Source organism: Crocodylus porosus, unplaced genomic scaffold (genome assembly GCF_001723895.1).
Source record: "Crocodylus porosus isolate Cpor-Errol unplaced genomic scaffold, CroPor_comp1, whole genome shotgun sequence".
Classification (NCBI taxonomy): domain Eukaryota; kingdom Metazoa; phylum Chordata; order Crocodylia; family Crocodylidae; genus Crocodylus; species Crocodylus porosus.
In genome coordinates this window covers 7,732,134-7,754,269 of record NW_017728926.1, presented here as the reverse complement: position 1 = coordinate 7,754,269, position 22,136 = coordinate 7,732,134, and the positions used below count along the sequence as shown (strand labels likewise).

General features: G+C 47.8%; 1 protein-coding gene across 1 annotated transcript in view; it reads left to right on the top strand.

The window, feature by feature from the left end:
* Nucleotides 1-713: 713 nt before the first annotated feature.
* Nucleotides 714-22,136, top strand: part of TNFRSF8 (TNF receptor superfamily member 8) — a 45,550-nt gene continuing 24,127 nt past the window's right edge. Inside the window, exon 1 of the mRNA XM_019541709.1 lies at nt 714-996. Coding sequence (XP_019397254.1) covers nt 714-996 — 283 coding nt within the window. The remainder of the gene's footprint in view (nt 997-22,136) is intronic.

Genomic DNA, 22,136 nt, shown 5'->3' with positions numbered 1-22,136 from the left:
TCATTGATTAATAACTGACTTTGAAGACCTGGCATCTAAATCTCTGGCTTGAACTTTTCCCATGTTGGCCATGACTAAAAGATATTGCTATCAGTGGTCATTGGGTGACCTGCAGGAAGTGATTCCTGGGTCTCAGACCAGATTGCACAAGGTGAGCGATCATCTCACTGAGACCACCAAGCTGGAGCTTTGTGTTAGCTGCCTCTGCAGACAGGCCAAAAGGCTGAGTGGCTTGGAGAGTGAATTTTCCTTACACCAATAAAGGTGACATTGCTCCAGATGTGGGATGGCACAGACTGGGAAGGTGTTGAAGAAGGATTTACTGCCCATTTTGGGAACAGAAGCAATCCTGCAAAGAGTTCAATGGGCATGTTCCTTCCTTTCCCATCTCATTGGCTTTTAGTGCAAGCAGTAGCAGTCAGCATGCCAGAACCAATTTGCTAACTTGTGTGTTGCCAGGTGGCTTTTGATTCCCTTGCCTGGCTCTGACCTGTTAGGAATGACTGCTGATCTGAGCAAAAGCTTGGTCTTGTCCTCACTGAAGTCAGCAAGAGCTTTGCCATTGATTCCAGCAGACACCAGCCAAGTGTAGTGTGCTGCTGCGTCCTGAAAGTCTCCCTCTTCCATAGCCTGTCATCACTGCTGCCTTCTTCATTTGACTCTCCGCAGGGGATCAGCTCTTCCACTGGAACAGCTGGCAGCCCTGGGTCTGTATGTGTGAGCAGTACAAACAGGCGCGAATCCGGTACTTTGTGGTTTGGGCTGAAAACATCACGGTGAAACCAAAGGCCAGTGAGTTCTGGCAGGAGAAGCCCTGCTCCTTGCGAGACTGCAGCATGTGCAAGCCCGAGGAGTGCCCCGGTGGCCCCAAGATACCCGACTTCCTGCCCCAACTGGAGCATCTCTCGGTCTCGGGGTTCAGCAATACTGACTCCCCACCTCTGGGCACCCCTGACTTCAAATCCTACGACAGTCTCCCTGTGGTGGATGATATTGGTGAGGAGTAATGGCCTGGAGGGGATAGTGCAAAACTTTCTAGTGTCTGTTCTGCAACAGCAGGTCTGAAACATGACAAAGACTCTGATGGATCGGGAAAAGGGCTGTCAGCCACTGCTGCATGGAGATGGAGTAAAAGGGAAACGTGGCACCTGGAACAATAGCTCAAATCCAAGGAGAGAATCTGGATGTTTGACCGTTGATTGAGTGAGGAAAGGACGGTGGGGGGGGGGGCAACAAAATCAGCTGGATTTCAATAAAAACATGATGATCACAGCCATCTCTGGCGTAGTCACTTTTCCTTCTGCCTCCTCATGTGGCTGCCACACTTGAAGGAGAACCTGCAGATCCAGTTCAGGTCTGGTGGGGTTTTGTGTTGGTTTGGTTTTGGGTTTTTTTGTTTGTTTTTTGGGGGGGCAGGGGTTAAGGAAAATTTGTCATGTTCCAAGTCAAATCAGCCAATTCAATTCCAAATCCATGAGTCATTCAAGAACTCTGTGCCCTGGGGCTGCAGATACTTCCAAATTCGTTGGCAGGCAGCCTATGTACAGAGCCAAGCCTGGAGGCTTTGAATTTGGATGACCCAAGTTTCACTTGCCCTCAGCCATATGGCTGCAGGAGCAAGCTAAGAAGGAGTCTTCCATTTCCATAAAGTCAGGGTGTAGCCACTATCCTCCCACTGGAGGCTGGCCAGTGGGAAGCCAACTATGAGGCTCTCGTAGGGAGTCCTGTCAACAAGCAGACAAGGGTGCAACCCTCCACAATGCAGTGCCATTTTAATTATATTGCCTTGGTCAAGGTACTTTCCCTGCCAACATCGTGGTCATGCCAGGTTCAGGTCTGGTGTAAGTCAGTGGAGTTGCTCCTCTGTATACCAGGCCTGAGTTTAGCACTGCCTGCCTGGATCTTGATCAGTCTTGTCCTGCCCTCAGCCTCCAGTGGCACCAAAGCAGAGATGCAGCCCGTTCCCAGTATTTTGTGGCTGTCTGGGATCACGGTTGCAACCAAGTCCGAGTGCCGGGCAATAGGCTTGTGTGACGTGGCTAGTATTTGCTTCAGATTCGGATGATTCGGAGGACAGTGTTTCAGTTTGGTGATTTGAATCACTGTCCTGAATCGATTTGGCCGAATCTCAGAGATTTGAATCTCCAAATCAGCTACACCAGGTCCATCCCCACCTGCTCTCCCAGCCCTGCCAATGGCTGCCCCCCCCAGCTCCTGGCACTTGTTTAAAAAAGAAAAAGCCGCAACTCAGCTGGTACAGCCAGGTGGGGGGCGATCCTTGCTGCCCCACGCTGCATGGAGGGCTCTGCCACCAAATCAGGCCAAATCTCCTCCAAATCGAATCACCACCTGAAGCTTCGCACAGCCCTACTGGGCAGCCCCCAGCATTTTCCTCCTGAGGCATTTTCTCCCTTAGATCTCCACCCAAGCCCAATGCTCTTCCCTCTCTCTGACCAGCAGGACAGGGCCCCAGATTCTTCTTTCTTCACTAGGTTGGGGCCAAAACAGGGACCCCCCTGGGCTCTAGGCCATGGGAGGTTCCTCTCTCCCTGCTGCTCACCTAGCACAGACTGCCAGGGCTAGAGGCTATCTCTTCCCTCTTCTGGAGTGGACTGGGCCCAGCCATCCCCTGTGCGTCATCCCCCTGCACTCTCTTTTCCAAGTACAAAAAAGTGCTTACATATTCAGCACTGGCCCAGACTCTGACCTCACATGACTCCAGAATTACTGCTAAGTTACTCCAGCTCCAGTGACTCAATTCACAGCTATGTAATGACAGTCATAATCCTGTGTAACAGAGTGGGATAACTAGACAACAACATTTCTGGCTTACTGGCAGTGATTTGCAGTAACTGGCCAAATCATGTTGTTATAAATGGGCATAGCTCCATTGACCCCTGCAGCACCATGCTGGTTTGCACTTCTTTTCATTGACTGTAAGGCCAGAAGGGACCTTGCAAGATCGTCGGGTCCAGCCCCCTACACCAAGCAAGAAAGACAGCTGGGGGCCAGGTGAGCCCAGCAAGGTGACTGTCCACTCTTCTCTTGAAGATTTCCAGGGTAGGCGATTGCACCACCTCTGAAGGGACCTTATTCCACAGTCTGGACACCCTGACTGTGAAATTTTTTTTTCTAATATTGAGCCTGAGTCAATCTTCCAGGAGTTGGTAGCCATTACTCCTAGTTTTCCCCTCGGGTGCCCTGGTGAACAGTTGCTCACCGAGCCCTTGATGTACTCCCCTAGTGTAGCGGTAAGCTGCTACCAGGTAGCCCCTCAGCCTTCTTTTCCTCAGGCTGAAGAGTCCCAGGCCCCTCAGCCTTTCCTCATATGGCTTGCCGTGTAAGACTCTGATCATACAGGTGGCTTTTCTTTGGACTCTCTCAAGCTTGTCCATGCCCTTGGTAAAGTGTGATGCCCACTACTGGATGCGGTACTCCAGCTGCGGTCTTGCCAGTGCTGAGTCGAGCAGAAGAATCACCTCCTTGGTTTTGCTGGAGATGCATCGATTGATGCGTGCCGGAGTGTTATTTGCCCTACTGGCTACAGCATTGCACTGCCAGCTCATGTTCATACTGTGATCTATTATTACTCCCAGGCCCCTTTCATTTGTGGTACTAGTCAGTTTGGTGCAGCCTAGCCTGTAGGTGTGGTGGGGGTTGCTCGTCCCCAGGTGGAGCACTTTACATTTCTCGACATTGAACTTCATCAGATTCCAATCCGCCCAACTTGCCAGCCTGGCTAGGTCCACCTATAACCATAGCCTATCTTCAAGCATGATCACACTCCCCCATAACTTGGTGTCATCCACAAACTTGGCCAGTGAGCTCTTCACCCCCACATCCAAATTGTTAACAAAGATTTTGAAAAGTACTGGACCAAGCACCAACTTGCAACTACTCTGGCTCGCTGTGGAATGTGATGCAGTTTGCCGAAGGCTTTGGCAGCTATTGTAATTTTGGTCCTGGTCTGGCCCCCAGATATCCGGTCCTGCTCCCCTGCCTCACTTGACTAAAGCAGCACTGGCTTCCATGAATTAGGGCACTGGGCTCTCTCCCCCGCACCTGCAGCAGAGAGTTTTCAGAATTTCTTGGTCATTGCTTTCTCTAACTTTGCTCCTGTGTTCCCTACCACCGAATCTTCTTTTTTGTGATCTTGGGTTGCTTGAGTGCATGTGAGCATTTTCCCTGTATTATCAATAGCCCCAGCCTCAAAAAGAGATTTTCTTTCTTTGAACCTTATGACTCCTATCCGCCTGTTCTTTGCCATCTGCTGCAGCTGACTTCATTCAGGCAGTAGAGGAGTGTCCTTGCTGACATTCACATTAAAGCCCTGGCCCTTTGATTTGCTTCCACATCTGGATTGGTTTACAGGGCAGACATGTGACTGATCTGCTCTGGGCATGTTGCTTTTCTGGAGCGTGTTGTGTGGATTAGCATTAGGAATGATTGTGTGGGGCTTTGCATTATCTATCTAGCAATGCCTTCAAGTCACTGCTAAGCAAGTGTGTGTGTTCCCAGCCTGAGCCTAACCAGTGAGCAGTAGGTGTTTTCTATTCTGAAAATCTTTGTGGTGGTGACTCCGTATCAAATGTGTTGAGTTTACACACAAAAAAATCTTTTCTATGCCTGCCTCCTCTGCAAATTTCACTTTCTCTTTCTGGCCTTGGGTTATATAGGCTTTGCAGTCGGAGCTTAGTTAAGGTTGGTGGCACATAAGCCAAAAGAGAATCCTTGTTTTTCCCTAGCTGGGCTGCCTTTCCATGGCAGAAAATTAAGCCTTCAATTTTTTTAATCAGGAGAGGTGCATCTGAACATGTACAGAGGCTTGATTGCAGCTGATTGTAATCGTACTTCAAGAAATGCATCACTCCAGCTCTGCTTGTGGCCTGTAACTGAGGTGAATAAGTGCTCCCCTTTCATCTGTCTCAGAATCACTCCACTGAGGTTACTGAGGCTGTGAGTACAGGGATGTGGCCACTGATCACATACGAGATGCAGGAGTTCATATAAACTAGATTCAAACAACAGTGATACATACGGTTGCTGAGATGCTATTGTTGAGGGTAATTGTGCTTTCTGAGAACCAGGGTTAGACTCTTTGGGGGTATTTTTAGTACTTGGATATCTGGACAAATTTCAATGGAATATCTCATGTTTTCTGTATGTTGCAAAAGTTAAGTAAGGCAATTGCATGACTTGGTGAACACTAATAATGACTGTTTTTTAAATTACGGTGGTTAGTCATTATTTACCAATAATAGAGCATGTTGGCTCAGTTATTAAGAAATAGCATGTGGCTCCAGGGAAAGCTCAGTAAGCCCATGTGTTGTCTAAGAAACTCAGTTCTTCTTTCAGGCTGACACAATGTCTGCCAAACAGGGCTTGGGAGGTGAAGATTGTTAGTTAGTGTGTTTCTGGAGCCAGATACAGAGGAGCAGACCAAATACCCCTAAGGATTCTTCTCTGTGTGTGGGTTCAAACTTCAGTGTCCTCCAGAAAGAAAACAACGTATCAGTCCCTTGAATCACAGAGGACTGCAGCAGGCTGGAGTGCCCTTTCAGGAGCCCTGTTCCACCCTAGTTTTTGGCTCCCCTGCCCATTATCCTGTTCCTAGATGCCTGTGACAGCATGTCCGTCCTTGCCCACTTGCTATTCCTGGAACCAAGCGTAAAGGGTGGAGACATCACGGCAGCATGCAGGGGCAAAGGCATTGGAAACCAATTAACACAGCTTTGTGCTTAAGGGCATCATCATTTGCCTGAAGGGCTGGTTTGGGAGGGGAGAGGTCCAAAATTCAGCACTTGCCCAGTGTTTAGTTTCCTTTCAGGCTATATAGAAGCAGCACCTGCGCCACAGCAGTCGTAGCACCAGCATAGCACAATTGGGAGTGCCGACGTCTTGGGGAAGAAGGTGGGGACAGAGGTGGCACTTGATTTACAGCCCAAAGGTCACACGTTTGAGGCTGCAGCAGAAGCGCTCATGGTGTGGCCCTGTCAGATTCCAACAAAGCTGCGAATTCTGCTAAATACGTTGTCACATAAGGACATGAAACATTAAAGGAACAGTGGTGAAGGTCTGTGGTTTGCGTTCCCCTGTGAACCATGCTTGCATGCAAGTCATCCCGTCCCCCAGCATATACTTTGAAGGAAAAGTGCAGCGCGGGAAGGAGGCCAGGCTGGGTGGTGTGTGCACAGAGCAGGTGTTCCAGAGCTGAATGTCCCCTGGTAGCAGCAATAGGCACTGTCACTGCTCGTGCTCACCCGCCTTTGCTTGCAGCCTCCTGGACAGTTACAAGATCTTTTTAGAGCTGTTTTGCAAGTAGGTATTTCTCTTTCCCCACCGCTCTTGAATGAGTGTGCAGTGCTGAGCCAGTAAATAGCCTGTTGGGGAATAACTACCCTCACCACACTGATCTCAGGGGTCCACCTCTCACCCCCTTCAGGAGCTGCTTGTGGAATAATTTGCAGACTGATTTGGGAGACTGCTCTCGGCCCTCGAGGCACCATGTTCTCAAGGCCACACCACTGACACCTGCTTTCAGATTTGCTGGACTCTGCTCGCACAAGCAAACCCCCTCTCTGTTGAAGCCCTCCTTTTCACTAGGCTGCTAGCTACTTCTGGGGACTATCTCCCTCCCTCAGACATCTAGGGGCTTGATTCTCTGCTAAAGCGGGCTATTAGCAGAATTATTCTTGATTTATACTAGCAGGAGAGAAAGGAGAAACAGACCCTAGATCATTAAGTCTTAATCAGGGTGCCATGAGACCCTTTTAAGGGTGCCACATGATGTTTGATGTGCAAACACCGACTCATGATTTACAAAATAAACTCCAAGATTTCAAATAGAAACCTATAGTGTCAAAAACCTCTAACCCATTGTGATCTTTCTGAGTTGTTTGCAGCAGCCAAATTTCTCCAGTCTTTTTCTATAGTCAAGAAGTAAGTGAAAACTAAGAACTGGTGTTTTCCGAGCAGTGTCTTGAGCCTGTTGAGGCATTCATTGAGTTTAAAAAGGTTGAGAACCACGTAATGCTTTGAACCCAGGTTCTTAGCAGTCAGTCCAGGAGAAGCTGAGCCTGTTTGCCAAGAAGTGATTGTTTCCCAAAGGCATGGGCAGAAAATAAAACCACATAGACGGCCTTGGAATAGTCCTTGCTCATTAATTTCCTATAACAATACCTTATATTTCCAAAACCCTTTCCCCCGGAGATCTTAGACTTTGCTTTACCAAGGTAGGAAGACTCATCACATCCCTATTACTAGATAACAATTGAACACCCCAGATTTAAAAATAGGAGAAGTAGGAAACAGAGAAGAGAAGTGAGTTGCCCAAAGGTTAGACCGTCAGTCCATGGCTGCTCTGGAAAGAGACCTTCAAACTCCTGACTGCGAGCCCTGTGCTTGAGCCACAAGAGCCTCGTTCCCTGTTTCGATTCTGAATGGCAATACGGACACTGGAACTCTTGGTGCTTTTTCAGTTTCCCTGTTTTACTTCCTAGCCCTACGAGCAGCTGGAGCAGCATGCTAACTGCAGTTTGTTAGTGCTTTGTATGCTCCAAGCATGGCACAAAGGGTTGTTGGGCAGGATGTCCACAGTAACTTTATGCTGACATGCTAATGCTGAGGGGCTAGCCTGTGCCCCCTTTTACAAGAGAGTGAACCCAAACAAAGCCTGTTCATTTCCATGAACCTTCCTTGGATTTAAAGCACTGTAAACACCAGCAGAATTTTGTCCCCAGAAGGAAGTGAAAGGCTAAAAACTGCAGTAACCTCCTAGAAGGGGGTTTTATTCCCACAGCAAAAATATCAGCTAATAATGGGAATGGAGTGAGGTCACAAGCCCTTTCCGGTAAATGTTAAAGGGACGGTGTTTCACCCTGAAACATCCTCCTCCACCCTCCTGGGTGTATTTGGGAACTGCCTACTTATAGGTGAACTCTGACTTCCTGTATCATTTTGTACAAGCAAGATATTTGGCATCAAATGTTTATGAAACGGCGCACAAGGCAGAGCTGTGCAGCAAATTCGTTCACCTCTTGCAGGGCAGGATCTCTCCCGGAGCCCCAAGCACTCTCTTTCTGAACTGGTTCTCACCATGGAGGTTTTAGCGATGTAGCTGTGGATGCATGCGTGCCTGCTGATATGAATCTGGTTCACAGGGGAAGAGCTGTACCTTCTGAAGGCTATATGTGGGAATTGGATCAAACTCGCCCTGACTGGGCATGTAATTAAACCAGAGGGAGACAGATTTCAGTTTTAATAAACAGGCTTAGAGCTAGACATTTTGTAATCATGCAGCCAGCTTGAAAAGGAAATAATTAAATAATGTTACAGTGACAAGTACTCTGTATTTTGCCTCGAGGCTCACCAGCTGCTTTTCTGATCTGCTTCTACTGGCCTCTTCTCCTTTTGTCCTGGAGCAGGCTGCATGTAGCAGAGGCTGCAGCCCAGATGCAGGTGACAAGACAAGACTGCATCCCTGCCTAGGAGGCCTGGGTAGCTCCTGATGACAACTGGCTGATTAAGAGGAAGTTAAAGGCTTCCAGGGGAGGAAGCTAGGAGATAGAGACTGCAGCAGAGGGCCAGGGCATTCTCTCTAGGTCCAGAAAAGGATCAAAAGGGTGTGGGCTAATGTGGCCAGGCTAAAAATCAGCAATGGAGACAGGAGCTCTGCTAAAATGGCTGGATGACCAACAGCACTTCCTACCTGAGCAGCAGCAGATGCAGCAATTTTACAGAGAGCAGCAAAAGGGCAGAACAGCAGAAACCAAAAATTGAGGACTGGTGGGAGAGAAATAGAAAAGCCATAAAAGAGTTGGCTACAGTTGGAAGAGCAGGGGAGGAAAAGCTGCTTGCTGCTGACAGAGCAAGGAAAAAGTCAGAGCGGCAGCTGGTGAGGTTGGGCTCTCTCAGAGAAAATACTGCTTTTTGTGTTCTTGGAGGTCCTGGTCCACTCCCAGCCAACCTACAGCGGGGGACTATTAGAGTCTAAAAAGCTGGCTCTGGGAGTGCTAAGAAGGCAGAGGCTGAGCGCTGGGTTACTTGACTCGGCCAGTACTGTGCTAAGGAAGTTTGGTTAATGCCATGTTAAGGAAAGCCCACCCTCACCCCATGCACAGATCTGGGGAGCACATTTCCTCCTCCCCCCCATGCTTACCTGGGAGTGCATGCAGAGGCAGGAGCCGCCCTCCCCCCATCCCTGTACCCTCCCAAACAAACTGCTTGTGACTGTCCTGCCCCCCCACCCCAGCTGGGCAGCACCTGTTGGTGCCCCTCTGCTTCGGTGCCCAGGGCGGCACTGGACTCAGCACTTGGAGCACAACAGACAGAAGAAGCTGTGAGCATTTTACAAGCCTAATGTGAGCAGCACCGAGCCACCCTGAATGCAGCAGGAGGAATCCTCCAAGCGCTGCAGGAGAGTGTGGAGGAGGGGGAATGAGCGTGGATGGCAAAATGAAAAGGCCAGGCCCAAGCGCAATCTCTAGAGGTGACTGTGGGGAACCTGAAAGAGCTGCAGCATGCAGACCAGTTAAAGGCATGATCCCCTCTCCTCGAGGCACAGCTAAGAGAGCGCCCGGAGATGGCCTGTCCCGAATGCCAGAACTACATGAAGGAAGTGGAGGCACTGAGGCAACTTTTAGCTGACTTGCAGGAACAGCTGGAGGGAGTGAAAACAGAAGTCCAGTAGAGCCAAGTGGTCAGGACTTGAACAGGCAACTGGGCTCAGAGCTCCAAGGGTGCACTTCTGGGACCGATCAGCTGATGAAATGCCTTGAGCAGAGGTTGGAGGAGCTAGGTGCTTGAGTCAACAAAAGAATAGAAGGACTAAGAAGAAGCTGGCAAGGCTCACTGCCCAGTCTGAGGCCTCATGGGAGGAGGGACTTGAGTGGTCCGAGCAAGTAAAGGCTGGGTCCCACCACCACAAGCAGATGGAGGCAGAGGTGGCAGCTTTGAAGAGCCAGATCTGACAGTTAAAGGCCAAATGGGAAGGGGCCAAGGTGAGGTGAGCAACAGCTCTACAGCTGCTGAAAGAGACACAGAAAGAGGAGCTGAGAAGCTGGAGGACCAAGACCCAAAAAAGGACCTGGGGAAAAAAAAGAAAGATCCTCAGTAAAACCACACTTAAGGGAGAAAGTCCAAGAATACACCAAAAGTAATGGATTCATAGATTATAGAGTCGGAAGGGACCTAATGGATCCTCATGTCCGACCCCCTGCCCCAGAAGGAAAGAGGGCCGAGGTCAGACAACCCCAGCCAGGTGATTGTCAAGCCTCCTCTTGAAGACCTCCAAGTTAGGTGATAGCACCCCCTCTCTTGGAAACCCATTCCAGATTCTGGCCACCCATATTGTAAAACATTTCTTCCTAATGTCTAACCTGAATCTACTCTCCACTAGTTTGCACCCGTTATTTCTAGTTACTCACTGGAGCACTCTGGTAAACAGTGTATCCCCAATTCCCTGCTGTCCTCCCCTGATAAATTTATAGGCAGGTACAAGGTCACCCCTCAGCTGTCTTTTGTATAGGCTGAAGAGATCCAGATCTCTCAACCTCTCCTTGTAGGGTCTTTCACGGGGACCACTAATCATGCGAGCGGCCCTCCTCTGGACCCTCTCCAGATCCTCCGTGTCCCTCTTGAAGTGCGGCGCCCAAAACTGGACACAGTACGCCAGCTGCGGCCTGACCAATGCCACATAGAGGGGGAGCATCACCTCCCTTGATCTGTTGGTCATGCATCTGCTAATACACGACAAGGTGCGATTGACTTTGTTGATGGCCTGGCTACGCTGCCGGCTTGTGTTCATCTTGGAGTCGGCTATGACTCCAAGATCCCTCTCAGCCTCTGAGGTGCTGAGGAGGACATCCCCCAACCTATAGGTGTGCTCATTCCTTACGGCCTATTGCATCCTATTACATTCTACCCGTTGATCTAACCTGTCCAGGTCAGCCTGTATCTGCTCTCTGCCCTCTGGTGTATTAACTTTGCCCCATAATTTAGTATCATCTGCAAACTTGGAGAGGGTGCTCACCACACCCTCATCCAAATTGCTGATGAAGATATTAAATAACACAGGCCCAAGGACCGAACCCTGCGGGACCCCACTGCCCACATCCTTCCAGGCCAAGAATGACCGTCAACCACCACTCTCTGGTGCGGTCCCTGAGCCAGTTGGCCGCCCACCTGACTATGTAGGTGTCCACTCCACAGCCCATTAGCTTCCCTATGAGAATAGGATGTGAATCTGTTGAAGGCCTTCCTAAAACCCAGGTAGATGACATCAGCCTCAGCTCCTGTGCCAAGGCAGTGTGTGACCTGGTCATAAAAGGCTATAAGGTTTGTCAGGCAGGACCTACCTGCGACGAACCCATGCTGGTTTCCTTTCGGCGTTGTTTCCCATGCTGGGCCTTCACAAATACGCTCTTTGATTTTTTTCCTAGTACTTTCCTAGGGATAGAGGTAAGACTGACTGGCCTAAAGTTACCTGTCTCATCCCTTCTCCCCTTCTTAGTGGAGGTCATCCGGCCCTGCTGACTTGTACCCATCCAGCCCTTCCAAGTGCTCTTTCATAGTTTCATAGTAGCTAGGGTCAGGAGGGACCTGAACAGATCATCTAGCCTGACCCCCTGCCACAGGCAGGAATGAATCCTGGGTTCACAAGACCCCAGAGAGGTGATCATCCAACCTCCTCTTGAATTTGCCCAAGGTAGGGGCGAGGACCACTTCCCTGGGAAGTTGGTTCCAGATATTGGCCACCCTAACTGTAAAATATTGCCTTCTGATCCTAAACCTATTCTCCATCAGCTTATTACCATTGGTCCTTGTCACCCCAGGTGGTGCTGGGGAGAAAAGGGCTCTACCTATTTGCTGTTGATCTCCCCTGGTGAGTTTGTAGGCAGCCACCAGGTCCCCCCTCAGCCTCCTCTTGCTGAGGTTGAACAGGTTCAGGTCCCTTGGTCTCTCCTCTTAGGGCCTGTCCTGCTGCCCTCTCACCAAACAGGTGGCCTCATCTGGACTCTCTCCAGGCTGGCTACCTCCTTTTTAAAGTGCGGCGCGCAGTACTGGACGCAGTACTCCAATTGCGGCCTGACCAAAGTTGCATAGAGGGGGAGTATCACCTCTCTGGACTGGCTTGAGATGCATCTTTGGATGCGTGACTGGCCTTTAACTAAGTCAGCACTAACCTTTGGGTTGTGGTGAAGGTTGTCTGTGCCGGCAATCCAGCTACAGGAGTAGCATGGCTGGAGGTAATGGAGGCAGGAATGCACTAGATGCCCTACCTCGGGTGCAGTTTCCACCAGACGGGAAGCTGGAAGAAGAGAGGCTGATGGCAGTCCCTGCCACAGCTGTGGGGAGCAGATGCCAAGGCCCCTAAGTAGAGGCCAGGACATATAGAGAAGGCTCCAGGGAAGAAAAAAAAGGTTGCAGGGGTGGGAACCGATCCATCCACCCAAGCACAAAGACAGTCCCGGCCTGAATCAAACAACAAGGACTCAAATCAAGAGAAAAGTGTAGCCCACCAGAAAGTGGACAGCTCAACCCCAGGAAGACCAGGTATGCCATACAGAAGTTCAGGGGAAGTGGATGGGTCGTTCAACCTGGGCTAGTAAAGAGGAGCATCTGCCTTGAGGAGAGGTATCTCCCTAAGGGTGAGGGGAAGGATAGCACTGTCTGGATGGGGCAGAACAACTGTGCAAGTGAAAAATACCTTGAAGAAAGAGAGGAATAAGCCTTGCTGGGTGCACACAGGCTTGGGGGAACTGCAGGGCAACAAAGAAGTCCTGTGGGGACCAGAGCAGGATCTGGCACAAGAGACTGCAGACAGAAGACTCACCAGCAAGCACAAACCGGTGGTGCAAATGGAGAAGTTCCCAAGGATGCCAGAGAAGGAAGCAAGCCAAGGGAATAGCTTGCCTCGGACTGGACCGGACTGGAACAGGAGCCAGGATCCGAGGAGGTGCCACAGACAGCATCTGCAACAGCAGCCCAGAAAATTAACAGTGACGCTGCAAGAGAGCAATGGGGAGAGCCAATGAGGGGATGCAAAGTGGACCCCCAGCAGAGGTGCCTAGGATCATCAGTGGGGAGTCGTCTGAGCATCCTGTCCAAGGATAAGTCAAATCGAAGGGCTGACGGACTCAGGGCCTCTGTGTTCATAGGCAATCTGTGCCTCTGGGTAGGCTTTAGACAGCGGAAACAAGTGTTCTGCATGGCAGGAGCTATGAGGCACGCAGACATCTGGAGGAATAAGAAGGGGGAAAACTGAGGTGTGGGAACAGTCGGTTAGAAATACCCCAGGGAAGCCACGCAAGTAGTGGCAATGTTTGACTGTTATTAAGTAGCAGACCCATACAAATAAAGGTGGACAGATAGACTGCCCCTTATAAAGTTTTCCAGACAGAGGCCTGTGTGGTACTACAGCCACCCTAGAACTTGAGGAACTTAGGGGTAGGGTGTGGACCCAGCTGGAAACCCATCTCCATTATCCAAGAGAGGAGAGATCCCAGAATGGGAGCCAACCTCTGTGGAGAGCTGGAAGACTATGTTTGCCTTGATGGGTACAGACCAGAGATAGTTCTGGGGATAAATAAGGGGAGCCCCTGGCAAGCAATAACTGATGCCCCAGAAGTGTACAATCAATAACCTGTGTCAGGTGTTGATGAGAGGGGCTGAAGGCCAGTGAGCTGTTAACCTTTCTGCTGACACCACTAGTGGCCTGTACCAGTTCATTTGAAGGCAGATCTCCCATTCCTGCACCTATGCAGTACTGTGTATAGAGGAGATGGGAGGTTACGGAGGGAAGGAGCAACCCTTCCTGACCCCCAGCTTGAGGATTGGCTGGTGTCCAGTATTAGCACTTGTGGGCTGTTGTAATTTCTATTAACCAATGTAACTGTATTGTTTGGACAAACAATGAATCCTGGGGAGGAAGGAGGACACAGTAATATGCATGGTTATTTAGGAGAACCATGTGCTCCCCCAGTAAGTTGTAAGGGGTATGTGTGTAAGAGAAGGCTGGGAAACAGAGGCTGCACACTCTCTGGGTCCAGGAAAGGCCCATAGGGTGTGACTTGAACCCTTTACTGCTGATGACCTTGCTTGACAATTTGTGCTTTCTGTTGTACCCAATGGAGCAAGTCGTGTTGGCCCCAGGGACATAAAGACTGTGTGATGTAAACAGACTACCCACTACATGACCCCTCTCTAGTCAAATCAGCACAGATCCTGGTTTTCTTTGATTTAAAAAAAAAATCCCCAATTTTCAGCTATAAAAAAGTAACCCCAAATCCACATTTTCCTGTGATTTAAAACAAAACACCACTAACATATATATTTACCCACCCCCTCTTCTTCCAGCTTCCCTTCTGGTGGAGCCCGAGTTTGGGTTACCTTCTGACATCTGAAAATTGGGGGATTTTTTTGTTATCGGAGAAAATCAAGATCCCTGCAAATCAGATGGCTTCCTCCTCCACTCTGCCTGGGTACCGGCAGGAAAGGGGGTCACTGGGAGCATGAGAGAGATCATTCTGTTCCAGTGCCTGACCTCAATCTTGCTTGGAGCAGCTGTTTAGTCTTTTTGTCCCAGTAGCCCTGGGCTGGAGCTAGCTCAGTTGCTGGCAGGGCTGGTCAGCAGTAGGAGCTGTGGGAGGCTGGAGCACGATCAGGGAATGTGGACTCTTTGGAGATGCAACTACCACAGATTGACCAAGTGTGGGCCAGCTAGTTTTCCAAAGGCTTTTACTTGGCCCAGTGTGGCAGGTTTTCACAAGGACTCAGGAAAGGCATGTCATCCACACACAGGCCACATGGCTGGCAAATTTCAGGGCTCCAACCAAAAGCAACTGCTACAGCTCTTCAGGGGAAAAGGTCTGAAGAATCTCTTATCACGGGCAAAACAGTATGTTCTTTCCTTAACCTCCTTCTCTGAAAGGCTGAACACTTTTTGACTGTACTTTCTCCAAAAAATCATCCTCAAGCAGATACCTACCATGGGAAATGTTGGCCCCAAGCACTTAGTTTGGCCAAGTTGCAAGCAGCTAGAAAAGTCTTACACTAGGAAACATCACCTCAATATCAGCCTAACTTCATCACCACATAAGGTCAGAAGTCAGACAACACAGATGTACTAAAAACCATACATTTGACCATATTAGTCCTGAACTGGTATGAATCTGAAACGGGCTTCCTCTAGGCTTGTGTGCAGTTGGCTTGTGCACAATCTGCTAGTGTGCAAATTTACAGAGCGTTAGCTGCTCTGTATTCACTCTCTATGTGGATGTGCATTTAGCAACTTGTCAGCTACAAGCAAGCATATGCTTTATTTCCTGTCTTTGACAAGTCCTTTCTAATAACTAATGGCTTTCTAGCTACCTGCCTGCCTTTGCAGTTAATTAAGGTGCATATGAGTGTTCCTCACGCATATGCCTGTATTACAGGACTCCCAAAATGGAACACGATTCAGGATTGACTTGAAGCCTGAGGTTCAAATCTGGTGTTGTTGTTAAATCCAGTGCCCGTAGGAGGTAGTGTCCCGGGAGGCAGGAGCTGTAGAGGAGAAGGTTCTTGCATCAGTCACTTGTGCTGGAAGGGGCAGAGCAGGCTGGTGCTAGGGGAGCATAGAGAGAAGGAAGGGTGACCGTGCAGGATTTCATAAAGGCTTCTCAAAATATTGCTGCCCTCTCCAGTTGCAGCTGTAACCATCTACTGGTGACCAGAGATAGCAAGACTGAAGAAGAGAACCATTAAAGGCGAAGGATAAAGCTGCAGCTGAAACAGTCATCTTGGCAGAGACAGTCAAACTTTTAATCTATTGCTGTCTCAGAAGCTATGGTCAGAATTACTGAAAGTATCAAGCAGTGTGCTATTTCTTCTGAGGCTCTCTGTCAGCTTTGGGAGACAGTCATTCTGCAACATGGGTTTTGTTTTTCATGGAAGGCCAACAGAATCTTTCCTTATAGCATTGACTTTTCTGTCAGCTTTTCTCACTTTTCAGTTTGACTCAAAGCATTTTTGGTTTTGATGTTACTAAATGGCAGAAAAGAAGAAAAGAAAACCACATAGATTCTTCTTTCTTAATATTAGTTATTGCATCTCTAAAGACCAGCTCAAACTATAAGTGGAGAGGCAAGCTCAAACTATAAATGGAGTGTTTCTGGATTTTCATACTGAAGTCACCATTACATACATGACAGCATTCTCTAAAGGGGAGATATTTTTTTAAATTAAGCCCTGACTTCATTTACTGGGGTAATGCAGTCTGAAACTTTTTTTTTTTTAAAGAGTGTTTTTAGTTTTTTTGGCAGGAGGAAAAAGGTATAAATGAATCAATATAATACTGAATAAAGCAAGAAGTGTATGCAATGTACAGTCTAACCACTTAAAGACCAGGCAAAATCTCTGGTGACATCAATGGACCTGCCCTATGGAGAACTTGGCTTGCCCATTATAGCAACCCTTCCTGTGTGGACAGCACCTGTGTTAGTCTCGTAGGGATGTGTGTGTAAGAGAGAGGTTGGGCAGAGAGTTCAGGGAAGATTGTTGAGTCGGTGTTGTGTATAGACCTGGGCTGAGGTGAGCCATTTCTTATCTTAAGGTTAAAGCCAGTCATGGAGGTTCTTCCTCTTTGATGTGACTAGGGGGTCCCATCCCCGAAAAGGTACATCTCTAACTTAGAGTTGTCAAATATAGCCCCCTCCCAGTGAATGTCTTCCTCATAGTTTTGTGTAATCAATGCAGCTGCTAATCTTCCCTGGTCAGGGCTGGTGCCTTAACCATTCTTCCAGTCAAGTAACTGTTCTTTTCCAGCTCTTGGTGGCCCTGATGCAAAGCCCATTGCAGCCAATGGAAAGGCTCCAATGAAGTCTTACAGTTTTGGATCGGGCGCCCAGTAAGTACAGAACAGTTACCAGAAGGACAAAGCGATCAGGGGGATTTTATGCAGTGGGAGTCCAGGAACTCTGCTGCCACACCAGAGAGTCTCCAAGGGACTTTAAATGTGGAAAGCAGAAATGGGATATAGGCTTTTCTGAACTAAATTTGAGCTAAAAGCTCAGTAGCAAGAAACTACTTTATGCAGCAGGCTCTAGCTAGGTTTGCAGCCTGGGGATTGAAAAAAACAGCCATGCACTCACCTAAATGCAATGGGAGCTCATTATGTGCACTGCACTGTCAGTGCTGTGGTGTTAGCAGATCTGAAATTAATTAGCCCCTCTCATTTTTTTTATTATTATTATTTTTGATAGCCAGTGTTAGGGCTGCTGTTGAAAACTTTAAAAATGAGAAGAAATACCAGCCAAGAAACTGAGGAGCTGCCAATCATTTTCAAAGCTGCTAATAATTGTCCTCTAGCAACTGCTTCCCCTTCACCTTATCTGGTGACAGTTATGCTATTAACTAGAGCAAAATTGCATTACATAACTGACAGTGGAGCTGAAAGATGCACACAAGTGGTTTGTGCCTTTAACTGATATGCAAATAATTTGTGCGCATCATAAAGCAAGCAATAGGCAAAAAGTGGGACTGGCATGATGTTATGTAATTAAGCAAATAATGAACTTGTCTGGTGTGTTGATTAACTAAGGTTTATCATACCTAATGCATCCATTGTCATTGTATAGCTGGAACTGAATCAACTGCCAGATCTAGTTTAGATCAATATAACTAAATCATTCCTCCATAATGGACTGATTCCAAATATCATTATGCTTGAAAACTTGGGCTGTGAATTCAGTGGCTGTATTCAAATCCCCACATTTCATTTGAGTCTCTTGTTTCATAGATTTCATAGACATTTTGGCTGGAAGGGACCCCGGAGGATCATCAAGTCCACCCCCCTGCCCCAGGGACAGGAAGTCATCAGGGATCATAGGATCCCAGCAAGTCTTGAAGGTGTTCAAAGTCGGTGCTTGAACTGCCTCTGGCAGCAGGCTATTCCAGACCTTGGGGGCTCGGACAGTGAAGACGTTCTTCCTTATGTCCAGTTGTTCAACATCTCCAGTGCTCCCGTGGTATTTGGTGCTTGGCCTCAGCTCCTGGAGTCACATGAAGATGTGTATCTCTGCAGTGGAAAAGAAGCCGCCTCGGGACAGGAATGAATGATAGGCAAATCAGGTGAATGTCACGTTGCTTGACCTGAATGAGTAAGAGAGCCATATTCACATAATGTTACCTTAAGACTCAGTTGTGCAGCCCTTACAGTGACTAGCATTTACTCTAGCAAGAAGCTCCATGGAGGACATTGAGTTATCTTGTGGGTCTTCATGACCCAATCTTGTTCTCACTGAAGTCAGTAGCAACATTCCCCACAAAGACCTTGTACAGTAGCTGAAAGACCCTGAACCCCCACTTGCCACACAGACCGTTTCAGGGCAGGAGTAATTGAGAAGCAAATTGGGTAAAGGATTGAATTTTGCTCCTCAACACATCCATACATATCTTGGGTAACTCTACTGTTACTTTATCCAAATGGCATGTTTTGGAATGGTATTTTGTAATAACCGAAATTAATATTTATGCCTTGGTATTGTCGGGAGACAAATGACACTTGGAGGCAAGTTAATGGCCCATCAACTTTCTTTGGCTGGTCCGTAATTCCCAAGAGGTGTGCTGTGCCCAGATACTATATCTGATTGATACAAAAGTCCATCCAAGCAAAAAGATCTAGCCTGTTCGTTTTCCTTAGACTGCAAATATTTATTGAACGAGTGTGGAACCTTATGTGTCGATCATGAAGATGACTTTTTTCCTTTTCTATTTTTAGTAGTAATGAATAACACTCCTATATGAAGATGCCCATTATACTTGGAACTCCCAATGCTGAGGGAATTGGGGACTTTCCCTATACACTAGGGTTTTGGTTTTTCTGGGACTACTAGCAGCAGATTTACTAAGTATTTTTCTGTTTTAATTCTTAAAAATTTAAATGTACACAAGAGAAACAAAAGGAAAACTGAATTCCTTCTCTAAATGCAGTTGCTTTTCAACAAGCAGAAAATGTAACCACACCTTTTAATACACAATACAATCTGTCCCACACTGCTTAACTGCACAGTAAAAGTGCCAAGGTCTAGTCTAAACCAGCCATAATACAAAGGCTAATATAACAAAGTCTGCCTGTGATCACTGGTAAATCCAGCTAAGCAGCAGATTACCAGACAATTAACCTGACACAGTAAGTGTAGGCAAATGTTGGACCTAGTGAAATAAGGAGAGAGGACACCATCTGCTAAAGAAAAATCTGATCTCTGTGGACAAACATAGTGGGATGAAACTGGAGAATCCATGTGATTCTGTATATCGACAATGAGGGCCAATGCCACTAAACCAAGCCACTGAAGGTGTAAAATTTGAGCAGGAATGCAAGGGCGAAATACTAACCGTGTACAAAATGGAGACCACAGAGGGACATACTGAGCAGTGTCCCTGAAATGACTGGTCTACATCTAGCTACAACTTCAAACTATCAGACCCGGGTGGTTAGTGTAAATGCATCAGCTTTCTCAATGGTGTTTCTAATAAGGCCTTGTGATATCAGTGCTCCTGATCTGCACTGACTGGTAAATTGATTTCCAGCTAAAGTTTAAGATGTTGGGTTTTCCCAGTGAGGCCTCAAATGGTTTTGAGCCCTGATTACATGAGCCTTTTTGCATAATACAATAGCAGGCGTGCTCAAGCTGCTCATGGAAAAATGGGGAAGGGGTTGCGACAGGCTTGTTTTTGGTGAGCGGTTTTGAGCTGCCAATACCTTTGTCTGGGTTCTGTTACCTGAATGAGTAACAGAGCCGTAGTCACAGTGTCACGCCATGCTAGGACCCAGCCTTTGCACTGGGGAGCATTTATGCAAGCTGCAAGAAGTCCCCTTGGGACTACATGTGCATCTTTAGGGCTTGATCCTGTTCTTACTGAAGTCATTTGCAATACTCCTGCTGACTCAAATGGGAGCAGCAGGAAGGTCAAAAAATCAGTTGAAACTTGTAAGGGACCCTGAGACCCAGTGTTCAAGGGAGTCTTGTTTTGATTCACTGGTCTCTTGGATCCACGTGACCGTGTTTAGAAACACCACTATTCTCAGTGAACGCAGCTGCCAGAAGCCTTATCTCAGGAGTGGGTTCACAGTATTGGTGAGTCAGGAGGTGCTGATTCTACAACTCCTTAGACATATCACTAATCTTATACCTGAGCAATGGATAGTGTCACAGAGTTCAACTCCTTAAACATAGGTTAGTTCCACGTGTTAATGGTTTGTGGGGTATGTGCCATGGTTTGCACATTAATAGGCATCCTGTTCATTGACTATGTATGTTTTTTAAAAGGGGTATTTAATTTATCTTCTACAAAAGCTACAATAAGGTTGCAAAGTCAAGTTTTGAGACATTCAGAAGCAACAGAATTATAGTTGCTCATATAACCCCCTTTAGCCTCCTTTTCTTATGTGTGTTGCATGGTCCATTTTTTACATGGTTATACACAAGTCTTTCCCCAGGACTCCCAAATCGTTTTCTAGCCAAGGGCTAAACAGATCAGCCTTATAGTGTTGTTACATGTAGGAACAGCCCCAAAATAGTCAGCCTGGGGAAGACACCTGGCATGGAAAAATTCAGCTCAAATATCTAATGTCTGGCAAAGCAACTGAAAACAGCCTTAAAACAGGAGCCCTCCTTAACAATATGTGTTGCTTTCTATGATAAAAATAAATGTGTGCACCAATTGGCGGACAAAGTTCTTTGGGTAAATCTGATCTCTTTTATTAGACCAACTCAAATAGCTGGAAAAACTCTTCTTTGCAAGCTTACAAACACCCCTGGTCACTTTTGTCAGGCTGAAGAAGCAGCTGCAGTTGGTGTGCGCTCTTCCTGGATCAAAGGAATAGAGAAGCAGCCAGAGGCTGGCATGCATGCAGGAAAGGCAGCCAGTGAAGATATAAACTGAGGAGTCAGTGGGTGAGAGGGCAATGAATGTAGCTGGTAAATAGTGGAGAGGTACCTGCACCAATAATTGGAGAACTGTAAACAGTAACAAACTGCTGCAAAGGAGTTTCTCCTTCTTGAAATTCCTTAAACCAGAGATAAAAATTCCTGGCCTCTGGAGAAAGTTTGGCCACAGCCTTTGTTTTGCTTTTCACCGTGTGGGGCGGGGGGATGATTTTCTAGGAAACCAATGCAATGTTTTCAGAACATTTGCTGTAAAATGGAGGTGAAGGTTCCAGTTCCTGATATGGCTCCTGTTGGAAAGTCCCTGCAAGTTCATTTTAATGTAATCAAAACACGTACAGCTTGCATTTAATGGGCTCATATCAGATGCGTGGGGTTTGGAGCAGGCCCTCTGGCATTTTGTCCTCCCCCTCCCTTCTCTGTGTTCCAGGGAAAGCAACGCTGTAGTGCGAGATGTCTGTCCAACATACCCAGACAACTAGCTACCTTTTGCCATTTCAGGTCCTTCCCAGTGTCCCCTTCGACAAAGAATTCATTGTTTTAAAAAAATCCATGACCCCAGTTCTGGAAAGCACCTGTTTATTTGCACTCAGCTGTTGTTGCTGCGAGGCGTCTCTGATTTATGTAGCTACTTTAACTTCACTAGGCTAAGTTAAGCACAGGCTGTCTATTCCCAAATCAGCCTATTTGATGATGGTGACTGGAAAAACAACCCAACTCCAAGCCTCCAGATGTATGTCTACATCCAGGATCCATACTATGGCATGACATTGCATGGAGTTCAAATGAATCGTCTGGACAGGAGTTTCAACATCCCAGGGCAAAAAACCTCAACGTTGAGCTGAGAAACCCAGCTTTCCTTGAACTGCAAAGGCCACCGTGGGATCTGTGTTTCAGCAAACAGAGGGTTTGGCAGAAGCGGCTGCAGTGCCAACCTACGAGGGCAGCAGTGACGCTGGGATGAACAAGCCCAGCTCTGCTGGTAGCGACTGCCTGTTCTTTCCCTGCGCTCCTGGCTCTTCTGAAGATGGGCTGCTAGGGGCTGAGGCTTTGAAGCCGTGCTTGACAAGCCAGAGCCCCCTGCTCCCAAGCCAGCCGCGTGCAGACGTCCTGGCAGGAGCGGCCGGGAGACGATGAAAGACCTCCAAGCCCTTTAGCCCAGGGCTTGGTGCTCGGGGCAGCCGCCCCGGGGGAGGGCCGGCTGCCCGG